The 26,655-nt window shown below is 46.2% G+C and overlaps 1 protein-coding gene across 3 annotated transcripts in view; it reads right to left on the reverse strand.

Annotated features, from left to right (window-relative positions):
* ARMC9 (armadillo repeat containing 9) overlaps window positions 1–26,655 on the reverse strand; it is a 179,129-nt gene that overhangs the window by 28,965 nt on the left and 123,509 nt on the right. For all 3 annotated transcript variants that reach the window (XM_032277939.1, XM_032277937.1, XM_032277938.1), the window contains one exon: window positions 11,581–11,685. In XM_032277939.1, coding sequence (XP_032133830.1) covers window positions 11,581–11,685 — 105 coding nt within the window. The remainder of the gene's footprint in view (window positions 1–11,580; window positions 11,686–26,655) is intronic.

Here is a 26,655-nt window from a genome sequence, read left to right on the forward strand (position 1 = left end):
AAAAAAAAAAAAAAAAAAAAAAAGAAAAGAAAAAGAAAAATTATTTAAAAAGGATATCACTGTAAAATTAGTGGAATATGAATAAAGTCTATGGATGGTACCAATGTTGGATGGTACCAATGTCAACTTTTGCTATTAGGCTGTAAGTTACGTAAGATATTAGCACCAGGGGAAATTATGTGAAGGGCACATGGGAATTGTCTGTATTCCTTTTGCAACTTCCTATGCATCTATAATTATTTCAAAACAAAAAGTAAAACAAAAAACAAAAAGCAAACTTTTTGAACACTGGAATTTCATCTTCGATTTCTTGATTTCTGCTGAAAAGCTCTTTGGGTTTATGTAGTATCTGAGGTAGGAAGAGGAAGAAAAAAGGCCTGGTGCCTATGGGATTCAGTGAGCCTCACCTGGACCCTGGGACAGCTCTCAGCCAGGGAAGTGGCAGGTGGGGTCAAAACCTGCCCTGACAGGTGCAGTGGCTCACAAGGTCAGGAGTTCGAGACCAGCCTGGCCAACATGGTGAAACCCCATCTCTACTAAAAATACAAAAATCAGTAGGGTGTGGTGGCAAGTACCTGTAATCCCAGCTACTCAGGAGGCTGAGGCAGGAGAATCACTTGAACTCAGGAGGTGGAGGTTGCAGTGAGCCGAGACCACACCACTGCACTCCAGACTGGGCAACAGAGCGAGACTCTGAGACTCCGTCTCAAACAAACAAACACCCCTGCCCTGACTAGGAGGTGGGGAAGGAATGGAAAGAAGAGTGTAAGGGAAAAAGACTGGGAGAGGGAGAAAGTGGGAGGCGCCTGCTGTCTTGGGGGAAATGGAATGCAACTAAGCCTTGTAAATAAAAATGAAATCACAGTTGCATCACCTTTTCTGTCTGCAGAGAAATCTAACAAGGCAGGATATTTCACCGCAACCACTTAACACTGCTGTCTGCTTCCACTCTGACTTCCCTTCCACTCCACTTTCCCGATCCAGGATCTAGGGTGACTTTACACGCCCTCCTCACCAGGGAGAGCAGGCTAAGCTTACTGTCATGGTGCTCCAGAGTGGCTCTTGCGTTCTCTTTGTCCTGTCCCTCATGCCAGAGGATCCCTGAGCGCTCCCACAGAGAAACACTAAGAAGGCAACTGGAAAAGGGGAAGCAGTGACCATGCGGGTTTCTCGAGCCTGTGATGAGTCCTCTGCCTCTACCTTCCCACCGCCACTGTCATCTGAGCTTGCCCCTCCCAATGCCTTCCTAGAAGACACAGAACGTGTCACGTATTTGAGAATATTTTAGACCCTGCCAGTTATTCCATCTCCTTAAAACTATAGAAACCTGGAAAATAACTGAAAGTGGGTGGCATTTTTCCTTTCCAGTGATGGGGAAACTGAGCCTGGCCTGTGGGCCAGCACTGCCTGGTCTGTTGCAAAAATGCCTGAAGAAAGGCCCTTGGTGGGGTGGCTTCAGTGTGCAGGGCCTGGCAGTGCAGCCTTCCCAGCCTGTTCTTGCTGGCCTGGCCTTCCCCATCCCCTAGGTTGCAGTGTGAGCCACCCAGCCTACTCTCCGGCCCCTCAGCTGCAAGAAGCCTTTGCGGGCTGAGGATCTCAAAGGGTATTTTGTCCGACAACCTGCCAAGACAGAGCTGTTTACACTGAGTTCCGCAGAAATGCTTTGGGGTCTGGGGAGAGAGGAGAGAAAGGGTTCCTGACATCCACCTGTACTCAGATGCCAGAGAACTCGGCTTTCATCAATGTTACAGAGATTCTACTTGAAAGAACGTTCTGCTACTAGAAAATGCAGCATATTTAAGCACAGTAAAACAAAGATAGCCTATTATTTTGCTGAATGCAATTTACTCAGTAGTAAAAGTTGGTCAACATGTTAATTTAGGGAAAAAAATTTCTCATTTATTGGTTTTGAGTATTTGTGCATCACTTAAAGACATTATAAAGCAGTATGAATTTCTGTAAGAAAATACAGGTACACTCTATCGATCTATCAATCATCTGTAGCTATCTCTGTACACATGGAAAATTCTCTGAAAGAGGAGGCAGACACTGTTAGTGGTCTATACAATATTCACCCTCTTCATCCTGACCAACAGAACTGATTTTGTTGGCACAGCAATGTGTCTACTTAAAAATACTTACCTCCCAGGTGGGGTGCAGTGGCTCACGCCTGTAATCCCAGCCCTTGGGAGGCAGAGGCGGGTGGATCACAAGGTCAGAAGATCGAGACCATCCTGGCTAAAACAGTGAAATCCTGTTTCTACTAAAAATACAAAAAAATACACACACCTGTAGTCCCAGCTACTTGGGAGGCTGAGGCAGGAGAATTGATTGAACCCAGGAGGCAGAGGTTGCAGTGAGCTGAGATTGCACTGCTGCACTCCAGACTGGGCAACAGAGTGAGATGTCATCTCAAAAAAATAAAAAACAAAAAAACCTCCCAGACTCTTTTGCAGCTAGGGGCCCTAGGACTCAGTTTTAACCACTAAGTAAGTGGAGGTCACCAAGTGGAGCTTCAGGAAAGCACCACAGGGGGCAGATTTGGCTGACCTGCACATTTGGCCTTCTTCCTGAGTTTATCAGAGATTTGTGCCAGGACCTATACCCATCATCATATGATCAAGAGGCAAGAAGCATGTGAGTGACGCTATCAAGGCAGAATCACCATGGAGTTAATGAAACTTAATGTGTCACATGACCATTTTGTGTGTGTGTGTGTGTGTGTGTGTGTGTGTGTGTGTGTGTGTGTTTAGAGATAAGGTCTTGCTCTGCCACCCAGGCTGGAATGCAGTGGCACAATCATAGCTCACTGAAGCCTCAACCTTCTAGGCTCAAGTGATCCTCCCGCCTCAGCCTCTCCAGTAGCTAGGACCACAGGTGTGTGCCACCATAGCTAATTAATTAATTTGTAGAGATGGGCCTTCCCTATGTTTCTCCTGGTCTTGATCTCCTGGCCTCAAGAGATCCTCATGTCTCAGCCTCCCAAAATACTGGGATTACACACATGAGCCATCATGCCCAGCCTATATTTGTTTCTGTTTTTTTTTTTTTTTTTTGAGACGGAGCTTGCTCTGTCACCCAGGCTGCAGTAGTACAGTGATGCAAGCTCAGCTCACTGCAACCTCTGTCTCCTGGGTTCAAGCAATTCTCCTGCCTCAGCCTCCCAAGTAGCTGGGACTTCAGGTGTGTACCACCACACCTGGCAATATTTTTGTAGTTTTAGTAGAGACAGGGTTTCACCATGTTGACCAGGCTGGTCATGAACTCCTGAACTCATGATCTGCCTGCCTCAGCCTCTCAAAGTGCTGGGATTACAGATGTGAGCCACCATGCCCATCCTATACATATAATTTTTTAAATAAGAAGATTCACAGGGCATTACCAAGATGTGAGGGCAAAACAAAGTTTTTAAATCAATCAATAGTAAGAAAATTTGATCAAATATGGTACAGGAAAAACTGACTAATCTTTTTTCTTTCTCAGTAGAAAACATTAAAAACATCATATGCAGACAAAAACATTACATTTTAATGTTATGTTTGCAAAACATTACCAACTTGCCATATATGGAAGCAATCAAAGGGCATAAAACAAAAAATATATGAAAAAAAAAAACTATGAGGTGTTTGCCAAGCAGCTAGTTATCATAAATATTAATTTTCTAGATTTTATAATAGTTGTTTTAATCTGTTAATCTTTTTTTTTTTTTGAGATGGAGTCTTGCTCTTGTCATCCAGGCTGGAGTGTAATGGCGTGATCTCAGCTCATTGCAACCTCCACCTCTAGGTTCAAGTGATTTTCCTGCCTCAACCTCCAAAGTAACTGGGATTACAGGCATGTACCACCACGCCTGACTAATTTTGTATTTTTAGTAGAGACGGGGTTTCGCCATGTTGGCCAGGCTGATCTCGAACTCCTGACCTCAGGTGATCCACCTGCCTCGGCCTCCCAAAGTGCAGGGATTACAGGCATGAGCCATCACACCCAGCCATCTGTCAATTTTTAAAATTTGAATTTGTACTTGGGGGGCTGAGGTGGGAGTACTGTTTAAGCCTAGGAGGCTGAAGCCACAGTGAGCCATGTTCACTCCACTGCATTCCAGCCTGTGTGACACAGCAAGACAGTGTTGCAAAAAAAAAAGTGAACTGGGGCTGGGCCCAGTGGCTCATGCCTCTAATCTCAGCACTTTGAAGGTTGAGGCACGTGGATCACTGGAGGCCAGGAGTTCGAGACCAGCCTGGCCAACATGGTAAAACAATGTCTCTAATAATACAAAAATTAGCCAGTGTGGTGGCACATGTGTGTAGTCCCAGCTTCTTGGGAGGCTGAGGCACAATAATTGCATGAACCTGGGAGGTGGAGGTTGCAGTAAGCCGAGATTGCGCCACTGCACTCCAGCCTGGGCAACAGAGCAAAACTGTCTCAAAAAAAAAAAAAAAAAATAGAAAATTGAATTTCACTATGATTTACTTATTTATTTTTTGAGACGTAGTTTCGCTCTGTCACCCAGGCTGGAGTGCAGTGGCATGATCTCAGTTCACTGTAACCTCCACCTCCCAGGTTCAAGCAATTCTCCTGCCTCAGCCTCCTGAGTAGCTGGGACTACAGGCGTGCGTCACCACATCAAGCTAATTTGTATTTTTAGTAGAAATGGGGTTTCACTGTATTGGCCAGATGGTTTCCATCTCCTGACATCGTGATCCACCTGTCTTAGCCTCTCAAAGTGCTGGGATTACAGTCATGAGCCGCTGCGCCCAGCCATGTTTTCTAATTCTCATTTCACATAAGCACTCATTTTAATATCTAATTTTGTATTCCTTTATTTTAGAGGAGGCCTCCCAAGCTGTTGTAAGCTGGAGGCCCCACAAAGCCTGAGTCTGCCCTCTGGCAGGTGGCAGTCATGGTAAGGAATGAAAAGATCCTGGGGTCTGATGGCCCTCACCCACCAGGAATTTTAGCTAGACCGATAAGGCACGACTCTCTGCTATTTGCGGCTCAGCCCAATCCTAACTGATAAAGGAAAGATAACAAGAGATAGTGATTACCTCTGGTTGGGTAGAGTTATGGTTGGTCTTTATGTTCTGTTTATTGTAACTTTTTTTTTTTTTTTTTTTGAGATGAGTTTTGCTCTTGTTGCCCAGGCCGGAGTGCAATGGGATCTCGGCTCGCTGAAACCTTTGCCTCCTGCGTTCAAGCGATTCTCCTGCCTCGGCCTCCCGAGTAGCTGGGATTACAGGCATGCGCCACCATGCCCAGCTAATTTTGTATTTTTAATAGAGACGGGGTTTCTCCATGTTGGTCAGGCTCATCTCAAACTCCCAACCTCAGTTGATCCACCCACCTTGGCCCCCCAACAGTGCTGGGATTACAGGTGTGAGCCACCACGCCTGGACTACTTTGACTTTTTAGATTAAGCATACATTTCTTTTGTAATCAGAAAAAAGAGTAAGAAACAAATGGCAAACAAAAAGAATGCAGAGTGTTTTGGGCTTTGGGATTTTTCCCTGCTTGTTTGGTTGTGTTTTCATGCACAAGAATATAGACACTGAGTCAGTTCCAACAAATCCCCTAATAAGCAGGAGCACACAGGGCAGGAATCATTGACTGAGAGGGATTAGGAAATGCTCCAAAGTGGTGACACATGTGAAAAAAAAAAAAAAAAACTAGAAGTAATATTTGGAAATAGAGGTCCCTTTCTCCTGCAGTTTTGGTTTTTGCTGTGAGCAGAGAGGAGCAGATCTGAGGCCTACCGCAAGCTGCCTCATGCTTCTGCCCCTCTAGGCACAGCAGGACAGGGGACAGCAGGATTCCAGGGCCCTCTCCTGTCTCCAGGTGCTCGCCCAGGCCTGATCCCAAAGTAGGAGGTCCTCAGCCCTGCACGGTGCCATGCTGCAGAAGACAGGCGGGGAGCGCCTCCATTAACACCCTGAGTTCTGTCCAAATGGCCAAACTCTGCAGGACCCAGACTCCTGCGTCAGAACCACTTCAGGGTAAAACAAAAACACGCACTCCTGGGGCCACTGCCACAGCCACAGATTCTCTGGAGGTGTGGATCCTGCACTTCCTTTCTTTTTTCTTTTTTTTTTTTTTAATAGAGACGGGGTCTCGCTATGTTACCCAGGCTGAAGTGCAGTGGCTATTCACAGGCTCGATCCCACTACTGATCAGCACGGGAGTTTTGACCTGTTCCATTTCTGACCTGGGCCGGTTCACCCCACCTTAGGCAGCCTGGTGGTCCCCCGCTCCCGGGAGGTCACCATATCGATACTGAACTTAGCGCACTATAGCCTAGAACTCCTGGGCTCAAGCGATCCCCTCACCTCAGCCTCCCGAGTGGCTGGGACTACAGGCACACATCACTGCGCCTGGCAGGAACCTGCGCTTCAACTAGCCCTTTTGGGAGTTCTTAGGAAACTAAATTAATTTGGGTTCTCACTTGATGGAGGGTGAAAGGAGGTATGGAAAGGGAGCGATCAGCATTCATAATAGGCATTCCCCTCAAAACTGAGTCTGTGATTAAAACATAGATCATAGAGTAATTATGACTATGTCACATGGGTTGGAGCTCTCTCAACTTGCAAGTACAGAATCCACTCACCTGACAACAGCCAGGGCTGCTGGCAGGCGGCCCGGCTGAGTGGTAAAGGGCAGGTGGGCTCAGGTAACACTTGGAAGCGACTCGGCCTTTCTCAGCCTTGGTGCCCTCCTCAATAAAATGCAGATGCCAGTGGAAGATGCCCCATAAGTTTGCTGGGAGAATTAAGTCAAATGGAGTCTTGTGAAGCAGTCAGCACAGGGCTTGGCCCATGGCACGTGCTGAATTAATTTGAGATCTGCCTATTACTGTTAAAGGTCACTTTGAAATAAAACGAAAAAACTGGGATTCTCTGATTCTGTCATAAATGTCTATATCCTTTAGCTCAGGTGATGAAGCTATTTAAGTCAGGGCATTCTTTTTAGGAATAATTGTTTTCTATTTGTATTTATCTATTTTTGCAATAGGATCTTGCTCTGTTGCTGAGGCTGGGGTGCAGTGGTGCAATCACAGCTCACTGCAGCCTCCATCTCCTGGCTCAGGCGATCCTTCCACCTCAGCCTCCTGAGTAGCTGAGACCACAGCTGTGTGCTACCATACCTCTCTAATTTTTTTAAATTTTAGTAAAGACAAGGCTTCCCCACATTGCCTGGGCTGGTCCTGAACTCCTGAGCTCAAGCAATCCTCCAGCCTCATCTCCCAAAGTGTTGGGATCACACGCGTGAGCCACCATGCCCAGCCAGAGGTGTTGTTGATTACTCAGCACAGTACGCATGGCACTAAAAATTTCACAAATACGAGAGGCAGAAGCAGGAGGAAAGTCAGCAGTCTTGAACTCTGACGTTCACAGCCTAAAGGAGAACACAGCCCATGGCTGCACTAGAATTATAAGTAAGCAACATGTCTCACTGGGCCATCACCACTTTCCCGCAAGCTTCAGAAGAGTGACTTGTTCTCTGTCACTAGCTTTCTGAGATCTCCATGCTGTTCCGCATTTTGCATAGCCTGTGCTCTGCAGAGCAGAGCAACTGTGTAGACAAAACTGGAGTATGGGGACTAGCAGTGTGGCCCTGCAGGGAAAGGGTGGGCTACTGGTCCAGGATCCTGGGGAGAGCTTCCTCCGAACCCTGAACACTGGCGGACGCTCCAGTCGCACTTCCACCCTTACCCCCAAGCTGCTGGCTGGTTTTAAAATAGCTGGCACGCACCATGACCGGTTCCTGGGATTACGGTCAGGAGGTATGGGGTAGGGCTTAGACTCTATCCTGAACCCAGACTCAGTGGTCTGGGACTAGCTCTCGCTGTACAAGATCACACTTGCCGGGCACTGACCACTCCTAGCTGTTATCTACACCACTCAGCAAGAGCAGTTTTATCTGTTTGGTGCCTTCTGTAAACTTCTTGAAGGTAACAGCTGTGTCTTAAGCCTCTTCAGCATTCTGCTGTGTTGGGCAGATGGCACAGGTTCAATCAAAGCTTTTCAAATAAAAATTTCTGACAAAATGTTTCAAGATCTTTAGGTTCATCTTGAAAAAGCTGTAATGTACCCAGTACATGAGAACAAGAGGCCTGGGTCATGACTTTCAGGCACACATTCCTAGCGAAATGTCATCTATCTTGCTCAGCGCTCCCCAGCTTGGCACACACACAAAATGTGACAAAAATGTGAATTTAAAGGCTTTTCATGCACCACAAGAGCCAGGGCATGGCAAAGTGGGACCCTGTCTTCTGAGATCCCCCACCCAGCACACAGAGGCTGGCAGGCTGGCAATGACAGATCACAAGACCGGGTGACAGGGCAGCACATTAAATTTCTTAATGCTCCACATTAAATTTTCTAATCAAAATATTCATGAGATGCTACGATGACCTGATGTGGTCGGTTGAATGGTGGCTCCCAAAAGCTATGTCCATGTCCTGACCCCTGGAAACTGTGAATGAGTTTATTTGGAAAAAGGACCACTGTAGATATAATAAAGACCCTTAAGATGAAGAAGTCATCCTGGGTCACCCGGAGGACAAGTGTCTTTAGAAAAGACAGAAGAGGGGAAGGCCATGTGAAGCCACGGCAGGGACTGGCAGGCTGCAGCCACAAGCCAAGGATGGCCTGAGGCAAGCAGGGTCCTCCCATAGAGTTCTTCAGGGGAGCTTAGCCCTAATAATACATTGATTTGATTTTGAACTTCTGCCTTCCGAAATTAAGAAAGAATAAATTTCTGCTGGTTTTTTTTTTTTTTTTTTGAGACAGAGTTTTGCTTTTGTTGCCCAAGCTGGACTGCAATGGCATGATCTCGGCTCACCACAACCCCCGCCTCTCGGGTTCAAGCGATTTTCCTGCATTGGCCTCCTGAGTAACTGGGATTATAGTTACTCGGCCTCCCAAAGTGCTGAGATTACAGGCATGAATCACCACACCCGGCCAATTTCTGCTGTTTGAAGTCTGCAGTTAGTGGTGCTTTGCTGCTGCAGCCATGGGAAATACCAAATTGTACTTGGTCTTCCCATTTATACAGCAGGTTCTTTCTGTGTTTCTCACTACTCGCCTCTCCACCCATAGTTTCCTTCTAGTAAAAGGATCATCCATAAACATTTAGGAGGTTTAGAACTACATATTACAGTAAAATGGTACCATTTCCAGATGCCACTAAACTGGTGTTCCTGATTCGAAAGCTCTGTCCCTTTGCGCCTCACCAATCCGTATGATTAAACTAGTAGCCCCATCACATTCTGCGTCCTGCTTTTTTGTTGTTGCTGAAGATGTTTACCACATCAACATAAGAGCCCACCCATGGCATGTCACTATAAGTTATTAACCGAGGTCTGTGTTCAGGCTTCTGTCTGGCCTGGCTACAGATGGACACCCTTGCTCACGTTTACGTGCCTGCATGTCTGTCTGTGTGACAGTGCGGTCAGGGGTACATGCACTGTGGTCTCAACACGTGTCATCTGAGGAAGCCCCACCAATCTGCCTCCTCTGTTTTCCTCATCGCTGGCCCATGAAGCAGGAGTGTCTTGTAGACGCTTCTATCCTATCACATGGCGCAGTCTCTTTGACAAAGCCAGCGTTCTTCCAAACAAAGGCCTAGTCATGGCTTAGACTTCCATCAACAACCTGGAACCTTGACTGCTGCACTTCTGACCTTTCCTGAGCACCTCCCCATTTGACCCAATGTAAACAGCTCCAGGTCAATTACACTCCTTTGATCCTTGAGATGTTCTAAGAATGGCAGGTACTACAGCAGCCCCTCCTGATGGAGGCCGTGGTGGTTCCCCGCCTGCCTTCGTCACCCCGCTTCCATCAGTCACCTCCCTGCCTTCTTCACAATGCAGCTGAGTGAAAATATAAGTGGGTGTGTTAGAACATGAGTCAAACCGAGTCACTTCCTTGCTCTCAACTCCAGTGGCATCCTAGCTCTTATAGAGTAAAATCCAAAGCCCTTGACATGACCTACAAAGACACATGATTTGGACTGTGGCTGTCTGCAACCTGAAGTCTCACCAACACGCACTGCACTCCAGCCTGGAGCCCCTGAAGTTCCACAGATGATGAGGAAGGGACGAGGGCCAGGTGACCAGGGGCCCAGTGTCCTGGGGAGTTACAGAGGGTCTGGGTGGGGGGTGGCCATGGGACCTGGAGGGCACTTTCTGCTTCCAGCTGCTCCCATGAAGGCTCAGGCCACATGCATGCACTGTCCTTCTCCTTCCCAAGGCTCCGGCTGTACCAGTCAATTGTTGAGACACTGGCTCCACCCTTCTTCTCTAATACCAACCTGCTGGCTGTGAGGAGACTTTGGGGTTCAAGCAACTGACTGAGGCAACTGCCAGCTTCAAAGTTCCGGGAGCCTTTTTTTTTGGAGTGCCGTGACACGATCTCGGCCCATTGCAACCCCCACCTCCTGGGTTCAAGTGATTCTTCTGCCTCAGCCTCCTGAGTAGCTGGGATTACAGGCACATGCCACCATGCCCAGATAATTTTTGTGTTTTTAGTAGAGGCGGGGTTTCATCATGTTGGCCAGGCTGGTCTTGAACTCCTGACCTCAGGTGATCCAGCTGTCTCGGCCTCCCAAAGTGCTGGGATTATAGGCGTGAGCCACCATATACGGCCTAGGAGCCTCTTTTAGTGACTCTTCTACCCTATGTGCTCAGCAGTCCCACACAGGGTTTCAGTCTGAGTTGATCCTGGTTTCTGGCAATTGTTCCTCCCTTCCAAACCCTTACTCTCCAGCATCCCACCTTCGCCACCTGGCCACCCCATCTGCTCTCTGAGACACCTGTGGGCCCTGGCACTGCTATCCTCTCCTGAGGAGTGGCTGCTATCCTGACTCACATCATACCCTGCCCTATTTAGCTGGTGGGTCGTAAGCCAGTGGTTCTGGAGCTGGCTGATCATCTGAGCTCTCAGAGGTCAGCTTAAGGCCCCATCCCAGGTGATGACACCACAGGCCTCTTGGATGCTTGGACTGACCACTGGCTCCATCCTGAAAGACCTTCCCTTCTGTTTCCATGATCTTCTTCAGTTCTCCTTAGGAGCCTGTGACTACTCACTTGCTGGCCTTCTTGGGGGCCCCTCCTTTCTCCCACTCCTAACTACTGGAATGCCCCTCCTTGCTGACCTACACTGTGCTTCAGTGGGTAACCTCATGGGCTCTGATGGCTTCAGCCAACGCCTTTGGGCCAATGACTTGCAAGTCTACCGCAGTATTGCCTTCCAATACATAAGGCATGCAGATGTGAAAAAGTGGGATGGTAGGCGATGACTAGGGAGGTGGGGTACATCTTCTGATGTTCCAAAGGCCTCTGGCATATGCCTTCTAGCTCTATCTTTCCCCAATCTCCCTTCTGTACACCTGCCTACTTGTGATAGGTAGCTAGGGCCACAGTGCACTTCAGGGCCACTGAGAGCAGGCTGGCTAACATGGACCTTCTCATCAACACAGTATGGTAACAAACCAAACTAAGCCCTCTGTGTCTCTGAAAACACGAAACCCATCAACGTCCATCTGGCCTTTCTGTTTCAGGATCCCCACCCTTCATGTGGCACTTACCCCCAGGTACTCTGTGGTCAGAAGCTTCTCTCCTGAGAGTTCTCCAAGCTGGGGCTGGATCAGTTCATCTTTGTCCAGATCAGCTTCCATGATGTCATGGTCCTCCTGTTTCAGGAGACATGGGGTGAATGCCTGGACACCCTGCCACAAGCTCCCAAGGAGTGGCTCCCCAGAATGTGTAGCTGTCATGAAACAAAAAGGCCTCTGCCAACCACAGCGACTTGCAGGCTTAGATTCCAAGGGGGCTCAGGGGCAGCTTGCCTCTGCTCCCAACCTCTCCATGAAGACAAAAGGCACAAGGCCAACCAGCCTCTTCAGGAAGCTGGGCACCTAGGAAGCCTCCATCACTTAGGTGTGCGGAGTCTTTAAAGTCTCTCCTAATCACAGTTCTCAGAACTTCTCTCCCTGTGAGGTCAAGGCACCATATGAATAGCCAGTCCATCACTTTTTTTTTTTTTGAGAAGGAGTTTTACTCTTGTCACCCAGGCTGCAGTGCAGTGGCATGATCACAGGTCACTGTGCCGTTGATCTCCTGGGCTCAAGCGAATCTCCCCTTTCAGCCTCCCAAGTAGCTGGAACTATAGGTGTATGCCACCACACCTGGCTAATTTTCGTATTTTTTTGTACTGACAAGGTTTTGCCATGTTACCCAGGCTGCCTGGGTTTTCTTTTTGCTTCATATATGCCACATTTGGAGCCCACGAAATCGACAACCCAGAAATGTCAATGGTAAAGACAAAAAAAGTCCCCCAAAGCCTGCTTTTTAGCCAAAGGACCAGGACAGGGGAAGGACTGGCACGACAGGAAAATTGTAGGAAATAAACACGAGAGAGAGCACTGTAGCTCCACTCCCAGCTGTGTGTCAACAAGGGCCTCAGGAGCCCCAGCTGTACCCTCACCAGGCTGGGCCATGCACCCCAACACCCCTGCCAGTGATACCAGAGAAGGCCGAGTAGGCAGCAGTTTCATCCTTGCTGGGCGGTAAGGAGGCCCTCATCCCACAATGTAAGTGGAGACCAGGTGGGAGCTTGGACTTGTACCCACACTTGGCAGTGAACAGATGCCCCTCACACCCTTCTTGAAGTGGTGTCAGAATGAGTCATGTGGGGTGCAATGAATGACATGGCACTCTTGTTCCTTCCAGGTAGGGAGGCATTAGTGGACGCTTAGTGGGGGATGCAGGAACCCCCATCATCTGGTGTCAACCACGTCAAGCGCGGAACCTGGAATTCTACTCCTACCTGGCGGTAATTAGGAGTCCCTGGCAAGGAGTCCCAACAAGGCAAAAAAAAAAAAAAGGAAATAAAAGCCATGCAGATCATAAAAGGAAGAAAAACTATCCCATTTGCATACGACTGTCTGTGTAGAAATAAGGAATCTACAAAAAACCGCATACACACAGAAAAATCCTTCTAGAAGTAAAGAATTCAAAAAGTCCGCAGGATAGAAGAGAAACACATAAAATCAATTCATTTATACCAGCAAGGAACATACAAACATTGCAATAAAAAATACAATACCATTTACAATTGTTCAAAACAAGAAATGGGCATAAATCTAACAAAACATGTACATTTGTATGCTGAAAACTACAAAACTCTAACGAAAGAAATCTATTGGGTGTGGTGGCTCATGCCTGTAATCCCAGCACTTTGGGAGGCTGAGGTGGGGCAGATCACCTGAGTCAGGAGTTCAAGATCAGGGTAAGGGTTGGCATGGCCTGGGCAACATGGCAAAACTCCATCTCTACCAAAAATAGTTTTGCTCTTTTTGCCCAGGCGAAAGAGACCGTCTCAAATAAATAAATAAATAAATAAATAAATAAATAAATAAATAAATAAATAAAGGCAAAAATAAAATACAGTGGCAATAGCAATTGCTGGCGAGAATGCAGAGAAACTCGATCACTCATACATTGCTGATGGAAATGTAAAATAATACAGGCCCTTTGAAAAACATTTTGGCAATTTCCTAAAGAGCTGAACATGCAACAATATAGAACCAGCAATTATACTCCTGGGCATTTATCCTAGAGAAATAAAAATGCATGTCCAACATGGTGAAAACCCATCTATACTAAAAATACAAAATTAGCCAGTTGTGGTGGTGGGCGCCTGTAGTCCCAGCTACTTAGGAGGCTGAGGCAGGAGTATCACTTGAACCTGGGAGGCAGAGGTTGAAGTGAGCCAAGATCACGCCATTGCACTCTAGCCTGGGAAAAAGAGCAAAACTCTGTCTCAGAAGAAAAGTAAAAAGAAAAGATCCAGATAAATATAGAAGCACACCATGTTCATAAATCAGAAGACTCAACATAGTTCTCCCCATACTGACATACAGGTGTAATGAAATTTCTATCAAAATCCCAGCAAGATTTTTTTGTAGTCATAGGTAAGATTATTCTAAAATCTATATGGAAAGGGGCAAAGAAAATTGAACACACTAAGACAACTCTGAAAAAGAAGAACAATACGGGAAGAATCCATCTACATGATTTCAAGCTACAGTAATCCAGATTATATACCACTGGCAGGGAGGCAGACACATAGATCACTGGAATGGAACAGAGAACTCCAAAAGGGACCTATACAAAAATGTTTTGTGGATTTTAGACAAACGTACAAAAGAAATTCAATGAGAAAAGATAGCTCTTTCAACGAATGGTGCTGGAGAAACTGAACATTCATAGGAAAAAACTGAACCTCAATCTACTTCTCACATCTCATATAAAAATCTCATATAAAAATCAACTCAAAATGGATCATGGACTTAAATGTAAAACTAACACATTTTTAGAACAACCCATACAAGGAGAAAATTGATAAACTGAATTTCACCAAAAAATTTAAAAACTTGCTCAGTGCAAAGACCCTATTAAGAAGATGAAAAGGAAAGCTACAAACAGGGAGAGTATTTGGAAACCACATATTCAACAGAAGACTAGTATCTAAAATATATAAAGAACTCTCAAAACTGAACATTCAAAATACTCAATCTAATTAGAAAATGGGCAAAAGACATGAAGAAACATTTCACCAAAGAGGAAATACGGATGGCAATAAGCATATGAAAAGAAGTTAAATATCATTAGTCATTAGGGAAATACAAATTATAACCACAATGACATATCACTACATGCCTATCACAATGGCAAAAATAGGCTGGGTGCACTGGCTCATGTCTGCAATCCCAGCACTTTGGGAGGCCGAGGCAAGTGAATCACTAGAGCTCAGGAGTTTGAGACCAGCCTGGGCAACATGTTAAAACCCCGTCTCTACTAAAAATACAAAAATTAGTCAGGCATGGTGGCATGCACCTGTAATCCCAGCTACTTTGGAGGCTGAGGCATGAGATCCCAGCCCAGGAGGCAGAGGTTGCAGTGAGCTGAGAATGCGCCATTGCATTCCAGCCTGGGTGACAGAGCGAGACCTTTTCTCTTTAAGAAAAAAAAAAAAAAAAAAAAAAGGGAAAAACAGAAAACAGTGGCAATACCAATTGCTGGCAAGAATGCAGAGAAACTCGATCACTCACACATTGCTGGTGGAAACATAAAATAATACAGGCCCTCTGAAAACCATTTTGGCAATTTCCTAAAGAGCTGAACATGCAACAATATAGAACCAGCAATTACACTCCTGGGAATTTATCCCAGAGAAATAAAAACTTGCTGGCATTCAAAAATCTGTATATGAATGTTTCATGGCAGTTTCATTCATAGTAGCCCCAAACTGGAAACAATAGATATCCTTCAACAAGAGAACAGGTAAACAAATTGTGGTAATACACACCACAGACTACTACTCAGAAAGAAAAAGAACTACGGGTGTACATAACCTGGATGAATCTCCAGAGAGTGACGTTGGTGAAAAAAGCCAATCCTCAATGAATGCGTACTATATCATTCCATTTATATAACATTCTGCAAATGACAAAATTATAGAAATGGAGAACAAATTAGTGGTTGCCAGGGGTTAAAAGTGCAGGGGCGCAATCTCGGCTCACTGCAACCTCCGCCTCCTGGGTTCAAGCAATTCTCCTGCCTCAGCCTCCCGAGTAGCTGGGACTACAGGCGCATGCCACTACGCCCAGCTAATTTTTGTACATTTAGTAGAGACGGGGTTTCACCATGTTGGCCAGGATGGTCTCGATCTCTTGACATCGTGATTTGCCCACCTCGGCCTCCCAAAGTGCTAGGATTACAGGCTTGAGCCACCGCGCCCAGCCTCTGATCTTAAATTAAAAACAGAAGAGTTAAAAATACAATTAGCCTATGCGAGACATCACAAGGCTATGTATAATGGAATGCCAAGTGAGCGGCATGAACATTTACACAAAGGTAAACAAAGGGGAGGATGCCCTGCTCCTTCCTAGTCCCTGCCAAAGCTTCCTGCTGACCTTAGACTGTCCTTTGCAGGTTAAATTATAAAGAGGAATACAAATATTAACTCAGAAAGAAGGAAGCCGTTGGCTATGGCGGGGAAAAGGGAAAGGAGGGACCCTGGAGGAAGGTGGCAGCCAAGTGCTGGTATGGTCTGGGGTGCAGGGGGAGGGCAGGCCATCATCTCCTGGTGACAATGTTCCCTAACATCATCTAGCCAGTCCTTCCTTTGACTCCTGGCTCACCCAACAATCTAATGACTATAATTGGCTCCTTGAAACTTGCCAACAGGAAGAGAAAGCTCTATTCTGTAAACATGAGTACCCTATCTTCATTTCCAACTAATTTCTAGTCATTCAGGATGTTCTGGTCTTTGGTGAGTTTGATTTGCCGGAGTCAGTTTCCAAGGGCTACGAAGGCTCAACCTCCTGGGCCTGGGGTGTGGGGGTGTGGCTGGGAACTGGGCCCTGAAATGTGATGCTGCCTGACCTAGGGTGGCCCCCTGGTAGGGCTGTGCTGGGGGACTCTGCCCATCTCTACAGTGTCTCTTTAGCACATAGTCAGTGCCACCTGTCATCACTAGATGGTGTCACCTTGGGATGGGCTGTCCTAAGAAAAGGGAATTCGACTTACTCTAGGCTGTCCCCAAAGGCAGGCCTGAATCAGCAGAGTAAGAGGCAGGTCCCGGATCAGTCCAGAGCCTTTTCCAACAATCAGCACCTTCTTACTCAGGGAAGGGGCTGCAAGGAGATACTACTCCTGTGAGCTTGCATTTGGGGGCATTGCCTTGGTGTGGATTTGTTTTGTTATGCCTGCTTTCCTGGTATGGAAACTGAGGCCTAGAGAAGTGACAAGTCCACAGCAGCAGCCCAACTCTGAGTCTAGGAGTTTGGACTTTAAGCTTGGGGCAGCCCTTTTCTGCCCAGGTCTTTCTGACTTGGCCTCTTGGGGCTCCGCAGGAGAAACCTGTTTCTGAGGAGGTACAGGCTGGACAGCCTGGGTCCCTGCTGCCTGGCTGGGACTGAGCTCAACAGGACCCAGGGAATGATGGGAGTGGGGGCTGTGGTGGTATCTGAACTCCAGGGTCTTGTCCCTCTCTCTTCCCCTCTCTTGTCTAATCACAAATGGAGAAATCGCTCTTGCGCCACAAATGGAGCCCAGGCTCACAGTTACCACTGCGATCTAAGCTTTAGTTGGGACTCATGCCCTGTGGTGAGGGCAGCCACCTTCTACTGCTGCACCTGAGTTGGCAGCTCTGCCAACTGCTAGCAGACTTGCTGTCCTGAAATTTCCTTAAAGGTAATCCTATATGTGAGGCCCTACCACAGGTCAACTCTGGGATGGTTATGTAAGATTTATGTTGTTGCCTGGCTTAGAGTTTACTTTACCAAAATAGCAACATCTCAGCGATCAAAGGGTGTGTGTATATTTTATGATGAATTTTAGGAAAATGAGTATTCCTTGTGAACCAAAGCAGCAGCTCTGTGGTCTGAGCGAGTAGCAGGGAGCTCTGGGCATGGAGTAGTGTTTCATCTCTTCTCCAGGGGACAGAGCTTCAGAGGCCCCAGATGGAAATGGGCATTGGAATCACACTTTCACCAAAGTATTGGTGAGACACCACTTCCGTGCCAGGAGGGAATACGAAACATTAAGAAACAAAACAAACGTCCACATTCCATTTCAATGAGAACCACACAGTCCATGGCTAACCTCAGTCAATGCTAGCGAAAGTCTTCCTTTCTTTCTTTTTTTTTTGAGACGGAGTCTTGCTCTGTCACCCAGGCTGGAGTCCAATGTGCGCTCTCAGCTCACCTCAACCTCTGCCTTCCAGGTTCAAGTGATTCTCCTGACTCAGCCTCCCAAGTAGCTAGGACTACAGGTGCCATCACCATGCCTGGCTCATTTTTGTATTTTTAGTAGAGATAGGGTTTCACCATATTGGCCAGGCTGGTCTTGAACTCCTGACTCTGCCTCAGCTTCCCAAAGTTCTGGGATTACAGGCATGAGCCACCATGCCTGGCCACAAAAGTATTTCTTTATCCTGGACAAGTACATATATAAGACCCATTTACTTGCAAATCAACTTATATATACATAAACAATACATCTCAATCACAAGTTAAAGTAAGAGATCCACTTAAATATTTATTCCATTTTATTTATTATTTTTATTTTTTGAGACAGGGTCTCTTGCTCTGTCACCTAGGCTGGAGTGCAGTGGCATGATCATGGGCTCACTGCAGCCTTAACTTCCCGGGCTCCAGTGATCCTACTACCTCAGCCTCTCAAGCAGCTGGGACTGCAGGTGTGTACCAGTATGCCTGGCTAATGAATAAATAATTTTTTAAAAAATTTTAAGAAAAATAAACAAAATGAAGCCAGGTACAGTGACTTGAGCCTATAATCCTAGCTGCTCAGGGGCTGAGGCAGAAGATTGCTTGAGCCCGGAGTTCAAGTCCAACCTGAGCAATATAGTGAATTCCCATCTCAAAAAAAAAAAAAATATGTTTAATTAAAATAAAATGAGCCAGATGCAGTAGCTCATTCCTGTAATCCCAGCACTTTGAGTCTGAGACAGGTGGATCGCTTGAGCTCAGGAGTTTGAGACCAGCCTGGGCAACATGGAAAAACCTCTTCTCTACCAAAAATACTGCATTCAGCCAGTTTTTTTTTCTTTTAAATTGTAACAAAGTTGTTTTTTGTTTTTTGGGTTTTTTTGAGGTGGAGTTTTGCTCTTGTTACCCAGTCTGGAGTGCAATGGCACGATCTTGGCTCACCGCAGCCTCTGCCTCCTGGGTTAAAGCAATTCTTCTGCCTTAACCTCCTGAGTAGCTGGGACTACAGGCGCACGCCACCATGCCTGCCTAATTTTTGTATTTTTAGTAGAGATGGGGTTTCACCTTGTTGACCAGGATGGTCTCGATCTCTTGACCTTGTGATCCACCCGCCTTGGCCTCCCAAAGTGCTTGGATTACAGGCTTGAGCCACCACGCCCAGCAACAAAGTTGTTTTTAAATTAAAAGTACTGGCTCATGCCTATAATCCGAGCACTTCGGGAGGCCAAGGCAGGCAGATCATGAGGTCCGGAGTTCAAAACCAGCCTGCCAATATGGTGAAAACCCATCTCCACTAAAAATACAAAAATTAGCTGGGCGTGGTGGTGGGTGCCTGTAGTCCCAGTTACTTGGGAGGCTGAGGCAGGAGAATTGCTTGAACCCGGGAGGCAAAGGTTGCAGTGAGACGATATTGTGCCACTGCACTCCAGCCTGGGTGACAGAGTGAGACTCCATCGCCAAAAAAAAAAAAAAAAAAAAAAAAGTACTTTATAATTAAATCTGTTGAGAATTGATAGGCCCACCCTAACCTCCAGAAACAGGACAGTTTCTGCATTTGTTTCTAATATCTGCTACCCATTAATAAAAGTTAACTTGAATTGCAGTTTAATAGTGTGAGCAGGGGGCCTGGGGAAGAACCAGGGCCCGCAGCTGACCTGCTCACAACAGTGAGCTCCCACTGCCTCATTTTCTCTAGTGTAACATGCAGGCAAAAGCTATTGATATTTTAATGTAAAATCCATAGATATAAGAAAATTAAGGTGAAAATCATTACCAAATTGATGGTTCTTGGTTTAAAAAGTTTTGTACCAAAGTTCTAATTCAGAAAGACATGATTCTTGTCAGTGCCTCCTTTTCTCTATCTAGTCAAGGGGATCACCTGGCTGCCTCGTTTACAATCATGACTTACTGATGGAAGAAATTTCTTGAATTCTCTGATTTTGGAATGCCACGATCCTGTGTGGATACAAACAAGTCACTGCCATGGTCTCTGAGAAACACTGAGATTGGTGAAAAGGAAACAGAGGCATCCTTAGGGCTCAGGAGTGGAGACAGTGGAAGTAAAGCGAGCTGCACTAGTTGAGGTGAAGCGCAGCTTAACAGAGAAGCCAGAGCTTCATTCAGCTGTCCCCAGCAACACCTGCAGGCAGAGGAGCCCACTCCCCGTGGTGGGAAATGTAAGCAGAGAGCCTCCCGGAAATGATGCTTGCTGATAGCAGGAGCTTGCTCCTCTTTCTCTTTCAGTGCCAGGCAGATGAAAACAACTCTGAGGATGGATCTGGACTCTTTGAAATAGGCAACCCCAGAGGTGAGGTCAAAAGGCACCCTCTGAGAATGTCAGCTCAGGCCTTCCAGCTGGTAGAGAAGGCACTGCTGTCATCAATTCTCCCCCCATTTTTTTTTTTTTTAAAGAGACAGTTCTTGCTCTGTAGCTCACGCTGGAGTGCAGTGGTACAATCACAGCTCACTATAACCTTTAACTCCTGGCCTCAAGCGATCCTCCCACCTTGGCCTCCTAAGGTGCTGGGGTTACAGGTGTGAGCCACCGTGCCCCGCTCGGGGGAAGAATTCTGCTACGATCTCTCCACGCAAGCAGTTGAGCCTGGCGCCAAGGCTCCTGGGCTGGGTGCTCTGGGCGACAAGGCAGCAGCCACTGTGCTAACTTGTCTGAGCTGCTCATGAATTCCAAACAAAACGACATATTTTAAAATCTATGAAGTAAGGGAATGATGGATAAAGAAAAACTTCGAGAATAAATGCCTCATTAGGATGGGTCTTAAATACCATTGTTGGAGGAATTTTACTAAAATTACTGGTCTTTATGTACCACAGCAGAATGCATCAGATTACTAGCGTTAGAGCTCAGTGATAACTGATTACTTCAAGAAATTAAGAATGCCTCATTAAAAAGGCACTTGAACTGAGATGAATTTAGATGTCCTAATGCGAAGCTTCCCCATGGCAGCTTGGTGACCTCATGACACTACAAGATTCTTAACTGGAGGCTTTCGATACATAATACTCCAGACAAACCAGATTCTAAGCAATTGGCCTGAAAACAAAACTAAGGGTGACCACTAAATGCATTTGAAAACTCGATTCTTACAGATAGAATGCAGAGCAGAATGTGTTCAAGTGGTTTTACATACGACAAGTGAAAGTATCCAGTGTGTTTCCCCCTGAAATGATTATAAGATTTCTATAAGCAGTTTAAATTTGAGACACCTTCTCAGAACACTGAATTGTAAATCTCACTCTTTGTGAAAATAAGGGAAAAACATTCCACATGGGAGAGCGAGGGTGGACTGAGGTGACCAGTCCGGGCAGCCTGATGCACAGACTGCCCCAGTGGAATGGGCCCTGTCCACGTGTGCAGCTTTCCTCCTGAGCGCATGCCCAGGACTGCAGATGGAAGCGGGTCCAGGATCCTTGAGGGCTCACCATGATGCAGAGAAGTCTCCCTCTACATTTATTTCCCTATTCACAGAAATGCAGCCCAGGGTATGACAGCCGGTTGCACAACCAGACCAGTTCGTTAAATAACTGTATGATAGACACCAGAGAATCCAAACACCCTTACTTCCCTAATTCTCCCAGTCTCTTGCCTTCGCTGCATAATGTATGAACTTAAACTTTTTCTGTACTCTAGCAAAAACAGCAAGGAAGGTGGAGATGATGGCAAAGCTGCCCTAGGAAAAGCAGGGCTTACTGAAATATTTAATACACTGAATATGAGAAGACCTGGAGGCTCCACGGGACAAAAGACAGCAGAAAGCTTCTGTGAAATGACAGGGAGAGGAACCCAGTGTCACAGCAGCACCACAGACACTGCACTTCATAAGGGGAAGAGGAAGAGGTGACTGAAATCACGGCCCCTTCCAAACAGAGGGTCCAAGAGTGTGCTCAGGAGACAAGGGGCAAAGAAGAATGAAAGACTTAGGGAACAAGGCAGGGCATATCCCCGCCCCAATCTCGAGCGGGTGAAGAGGGGCTAGTTAAGCAGAAACCACCACTCTAGAACTGGAAACACCCCCGACCCAATCAAGGGGTTTTCTTACATGTCAGCAGGAATGTCATGAAGAAAAAACTATTATTCAATATACTGTATATGTTCTGAAATGCTGTTTACATGAATCTCAAAGTTCTCACAGAAAAAACCTCAGGAAAAACTCCCAGGCTGCTGCTACCCAAAGTGTGGCCTGGGACCAGCCTGGCTCTGGTCTCCTCCCACCCCTCCTTTCCCAACTGAGGGTGTTTTACTTCTCCACCAGCTGCTTTCCATCCCCGCTTCATCTGGGCCACCCCTGGCCTTGGCTCTCTAACTCTGGCGAGGCAACCACGAGGAGCCTCCACTCCAGCAGACTTCGGCTTGCATCAGGCCAGTCTGCCTCCAGACCACGGGGATGGTGTTAAAAACAGCTGACAGGCATTGGGTCTGCTGGCACTTTACATGGATGGTTTCATTTGATCCTTGCAAGCACCTGATGAAAAGGGTATTAATTTTTTCACTTTACAGATGAGGGCACTGAGGCTTGGAGAGGTTCACCAGCTTGTCCAAGGCCACACACAGCTGGTAAGTTGTCCGGCAGCACTCAAACACAGGGAGTTAGCTACTAAACCCTTTCTTGGTGTTCAGATTCAGCCAGTCACTGATTCGACATTCAGCAAGTATTAACCATGAATCTGTGATTTTCTCAGGTCTCTGGCAAGTATAGAGAGGCTTCCACACTTGGCCCCAACTGTTGCCTGTTGCCTTGGACTTAAGGGCAGGAGGATCCTGCCGAGCAAATGCATACATGACACAGGACAGGAGTGTCCAAGACCTCAGTGAGCTCTAACCACCAGCTCACCTGCCAATAAGACGCCTACCAGGGATCAAAACAGGTCCCATCCTTGGATTTAATGCCACCCCCTCCCACTGCCTTTTCTGGATTAGGCTTATTCTGTATAGTCCCAGAAGAAGGACCAGAGAGTGGACACTATATGGGAAGAAAGGAAGGAAAGGATATTACTGTATTTTTTTGTCCATTGGGGCCACAGATGAACTCACTGATCTCACCTCTCTGTCATTTTTATCCCGATTTTTACAGGTGAAAAAACACAATAATATAAATAAAAATATAAAGGCAAACAGGGTCTTAATGGGTGGCACTTTGAATACTACCATCAGCCACTTGAGATTGTACTAGGTGATGGAGAGCAAGAACATGTTTTAATTTTTTTTTTTTTGAGATGGAGTCTCACTCCATTTCCAGGCTGGAGTGTAATGGCTTGATCTTGGCTCACTGTAACCTCCGCCTCCTGGGTTCAAGTGATTCTCCTGCCTCAGCCTCCTGAGTAGCTGGGACTACAGGCGCATGCTACCACACCCAGCTAATTTTTAAATTTTTAGTAGAGACGGGGTTTCACCATGTTGGCCAGGATAGTCTCGATTCCTTGACCTTGTGATCCGCCTGCCTTGGCCTCCCGAAGTACTGGGATTACAGGTGTGAGCCACTGCACTTGGCCTAAGAACATGCTTTAAAAGGCATCATGTGAATGTGCAAATAGGCCAGCCCTTTTGTGGAGCAATTTGTCAGGATTTAGTAATGATGAGACCCTCATCCCCCTGCATCAGCAATTCAACATCTAGGTGTGATCTACAGAGAAGTACTCAGGTATACAAGGATACATGGATGAGGAAGCTCTTTGCTGTACTGTGAAAAACACAGGAAAGGAAGGAGAAACACACAGTGGCTTATTCTAACAAAAAAATAACACATACAGCAGCTGAGTGGGTGAACTGGGTGGTGTGTTTTGGTATGAGTAAACCTCTAATATACTAACACATAATGTTGAATGAAAGAAGCAAGCCAGTAAACAACTCACATAATACTAGCCACTTATGTAAAATTAAAAACCATAACCGTATATATTATGAAAGCACAGAATCCTCTGTGAAATTTATACCCCAACTTCAGGATAGTGGTTAATTCTGGGGAGAGAGGGAGGGGAGGGAGATGAAGGGATACAGCCACAGCTGTCTATTATTTTCTGTTCTTTCTGAAAAGTTTTAAATGTTCCCTAGTTTAAAAATTAAGTGATCATGTCACCATGTGGTCCAAGCTCTGCTTTAAGAAGATAGTCTGGTGGCCACATGCAGGACAAGCTGGGAGGGGCAGAGACTGAGGGCTGGGAAGTTAGTACAGAGAGGGGTATGAGGCTTCAGCCAGGATGTGGAACAGAAAGGAAATGAAGGGGGAGATGAAAGTGACTTCCAGAACGATGAGCCACAGTGTGGAGACACCATCTGGAAGATGACAGCCAAGTGTGAGGGAGAGGAAGAGTCCCCGGTCATTTAGCAGTTTAAGCAGCTTGGGTACCTGGGACCACCAGGAGTCCTATGAACCTCAGGTGTTTGTTATGCCCACATCTGGGTTAAAACCCCTTACTAGTGCTCAGCACGGGGTGAGATGCTGGGCTGAGCACTGCTCAGATTTGTGGCAGTTAGTTTTAGCCCATTTAGAGAAACTAAGTCTTGTACATGGCAGAATCAGGACCTCAACAGGACTCCGGATCCTAGGATGGGGGACATCTGGCTAAGCCCATACGCCACCTCCACCTGGATGTTCATGGGCTCTACAAGGCTACCTGGTCCCAGCGCCTTCGGGCTCAGTTCAAGTCCCAGGAAAAGCCCAACCCAGTCAATTACTTACTCACTTCACTCAGGCAGTTTTATTTCTCACTGTAAATTAGTAAACCAGCACTTTGAGAACTTAAGAATGCAAGAGGAGTGATAATGTCACTCCTCATTAATAACTTCCAACGGCTTCCCTCCTTTCTCAGGATAGAAGGAAAAGTTCTTCCCAAGGGCAATCTGACCTCATCTCCTGCTCCCTCCCCGCTTCTTCCTGCTCCTGGAAGGTCCCCAGTATGCTTCTGCCTCAGGGCCTTGCCACTTGCTCTTCCCCCTGCCCCACCGCTCTTCAAAGCACGCATCACCACTTGACTCATATCTCTCTTTGCTTATCTGTTTAAGGCCTGCTTTCTCCAAACAGGACATCTACTTTGCTTTTACTGGTATATCCCCAGAGCCTGATGACTTCTGGCCGCAGGAACATGAGTAGGTCGGGCAATTCTCTATAGATATCAAGTGCAAAATGTGGCATGTTTACTAAGAATAATCACTCCAGGACACTGGAAAATGACCAATGGCAGGCAACAATCTGAGCAGTACTTGCTTGGCGGGGAAGTGCTAGGGCACTGGGCGAGAATGGTGTGTTCATGGCCTTCCTGCCTGGAGGCGTTCCCATTGATTGCAGGCAGTGAAACCCCAGGGCCTGGAGATGTAAACATGGTAGAGGGCAAGTGGCAGGCACAGCTGCTAGAAATTGAAGGGGGACATCTGGAAGCAAGAGAGCTACAGAAGCTCGGAGATGTTACCAACTCCACACATCTCTGACTGACTGCTCAATTACAGGTACATGCAGAAAACCCCAAGGAACTCAGAGGAAACTAAGTGTGGGGAAACTTGCAGATAATTTTTTGTGCTTGCAAATGTATTCCTCAATCCACACACAGCTCAAGCAGCAGAAGGTTGAAACCTTACGGGCTTGAGGTGTCTGAGCATAATTTCCATCCCAATTAACAGTTACATTATGCAGGGGAGACTCAGGATTGGAGAAAATATTAAAGAGAGACACCAGTGGCTGCATTCTACAGGAGAGGTACATTTCTCAGTTTAAGAGCAGGCAAGTTAGCTCCTTACCAAATGAATGAAAGCAACAGTCCTCAGGAGAACAAAACACTATCTAGAATCACTACAACACATTATCTATAACGTCTGGTTGACAACCAAATGCATTACTACATAGGGCAAAGAAACAGAAAAGTGTGACTTGTCCTTGGTGTAAAAATAGACAAGAGAAAGTAACCCTGTGTGGGCCCAGATGTCAGACTTAGTAGAAAAAGACTTCAAATCAGCTTTTATAAATATGTTCAAAGAACTAAAGGCAAATGTGCTCAGAAGTTAAAAAAAATACTAAGAATCTGTGAAAAACAAGAAATCTCAACAGAGAAATCGACGCTATAAAAAGGAACCAAATGAGAACTCTAGAGCTGGAAAGCATAATAACTAAAATGAAGAATTCAGTAGATGAGCTCAGCAGCAGTAAAAAAGGGTAGAAGAATCAGTTAATTGGAAAGATAGATCAAGAGAAAGTATCCAGCTCAAAGAAGAGAACAAACATCGGATAAAAATAAAGAAACCCTCAGAAATCTGTTATTAGCACTCTAACATGTGTGCAACTAGATTTCCAGGAGACGAGGAAAAGGGGCAGAAAAAAACACTTGAGTAAATAATGGTTACACACTACTTGAATTTGGTAAAAAACAAAAACAAAAAAAAAACACTGTAACTTATAGATCTAGGAAGTTATGGGCTGGGCGCAGTGGCTCATGCCTGTAATCCTAACTTTGAGAGGCCAAGGCAGGCGGATCGCCTGAGGTTGGGAATTCGAGACCAGCCTGATCAACATGGAGAAACCCTGTCTCTACTAAAAATACAAAAATTAGCCAGGCATGGTGGCAGGCGTCTATACTCCCAGCTACTTGGAAAGTTGAGGCAGGAGAATTGCTTGAACCTGGGAGACGAGGTTGCAGTGAGCCAAGACCATGCCAGTCCACTCCAGCCTGGGCAACAGAGCAAGAGTCCATCTTAAAAAAAAAAAAAAGAAGTTCCATGAACCCTAAAAAAGATAAACACAAAAAACCCACACCCAAGTACATCATAGCCAAATTGCTGAGAACCAAAGAAAAAAAATCTTCAAAAGCAAGGGGAAAATAACCCATTACATACAGGGAAGCAACGATAAAAGATGCAATTAA

The sequence above is a fragment of the Sapajus apella genome, unplaced genomic scaffold, assembly GCF_009761245.1.
Source record: "Sapajus apella isolate SASKATOON/1434 unplaced genomic scaffold, GSC_monkey_1.0 scaffold10, whole genome shotgun sequence".
Classification (NCBI taxonomy): domain Eukaryota; kingdom Metazoa; phylum Chordata; class Mammalia; order Primates; family Cebidae; genus Sapajus; species Sapajus apella.